General features: G+C 39.6%; 1 protein-coding gene across 1 annotated transcript; it reads right to left on the bottom strand.

Moving 5' to 3' along the window:
* Positions 1-630: 630 nt before the first annotated feature.
* On the bottom strand, positions 631-1,047 carry LOC111400384. The gene has a single exon (XM_023027800.1). It carries the CDS (start codon positions 1,045-1,047, stop codon positions 631-633), a length of 417 nt encoding a protein of 138 aa, XP_022883568.1.
* Between the last annotated feature and the right edge of the window lie 299 nt (positions 1,048-1,346).

The following is a 1,346-nucleotide window of genomic DNA, read 5'->3' on the forward strand; positions in this document are numbered from 1 at the left end:
GTGAGAGGGTGAATGAAGAGTGAATCGGTCATGGCTTTAACCATGACCGATCCACTTCTATGCAGCCGCATAGTTAAAAGCTATGCGGTCGCATAGTTATATTTTTCTTTTGATTTTTACTTTCGGTTGGTGTCTATGCACCGCATAGACACCAAGTCTATGCAATCGCATAGACAAATTTTTTTTTTGATAAAAGAAATAAAATAAAATAAAACAATGCCCCTTTTCCCAAAAAAATCAAATTTTTGTCCAAATTTTTTTTTGATAAAGGACCTGGCTCTCAACGCCCCCAATTTTTCAAAGACATACTTTTAAAACATTGACATGTGAAATTTAAAAAACATAATTTCCTCGAAATGCGTGAATTCCACACTCAACTACCCAAACAACTCAAATCAACCTGAACTCGTATGTGATACTTAAGGACTCGTATGAACAGTGCTTGGACTCTTTTAACATGCCTAGATGATTGATGACCACATAACAAAATACTAAATGAATTTGAAAGTAAACTTTCTAATCTAATGCAGAAAGCATAATAAAGTAAATAAATAGATAAAAAGGATACAGTGAGTTGCCTCCCACCCAGTGCTAAGTTATAGTCGATAGCTCGACTTTTTTGCGGCTGTTTCATTCTGGCTTCTCGAGTTGAACGGTTGACTTTTGGTTAGAGAAGTCACCGCCCCAGTAGTGTTTCAACCTTTGCCCATTAACAATTAAGGTAACCTTATTCTCATGGCTCACTTGTATAGCCCCATATGGTAGGACTTTTGTAACTGTGTAGTGACCCGACCATAGTGATCGTAGTTTTCCTGGGAATAGCTTGAGTCTCGAGTTATACAGTAGTACTTGCTGCCCCACTTCGAATACTCGTCTCTGAATGTGCATATCATGCCACTTCTTGGTTCGCTCCTTATAAAGTTTTGCATTTTCATAAGCCTCCATTCTAAATTCATCCAACTCATTCAGTTGCAGTAGACGTTTTTCACCGGCTGCATTCAAGTCCATATTTAACTGTTTCGTAGCCCAATATGCCCGGTGCTCCATTTCTAATGGCAGATGGCATGCTTTCCCAAAGACTAGGCGCTATGGAGACATGCCGATCGGGGTCTTGAATGCTGTTCTGTAAGCCCATAATGCATCATCCAGCTTTTTAGACCAATCCTTTCTAGATGAATTCACAGTGACTTCTAGTATTTTCTTCAACTGCCGATTAGGTACCTCAACTTGCCCGTTGGTTTGTGGATGATATGGAGTAGCAACGCCGTGTTTAAAGCCATATTTATTCAGCAGCTGCTCAAACTGGTGATTACAGAAATGCTTGCCCCCATCGTTGATTATAGCCC

This window comes from Olea europaea, chromosome 10 (assembly GCF_002742605.1).
Source record: "Olea europaea var. sylvestris chromosome 10, O_europaea_v1, whole genome shotgun sequence".
Classification (NCBI taxonomy): Eukaryota; Viridiplantae; Streptophyta; class Magnoliopsida; order Lamiales; family Oleaceae; genus Olea; species Olea europaea.

Excerpts from the sequence above, each read along its gene's own strand:
- LOC111400384 (XM_023027800.1), bottom strand. The coding sequence starts at position 1,047 with ATGGAGCACCGGGCATATTGGGCTACGAAACAGTTAAATATGGACTTG.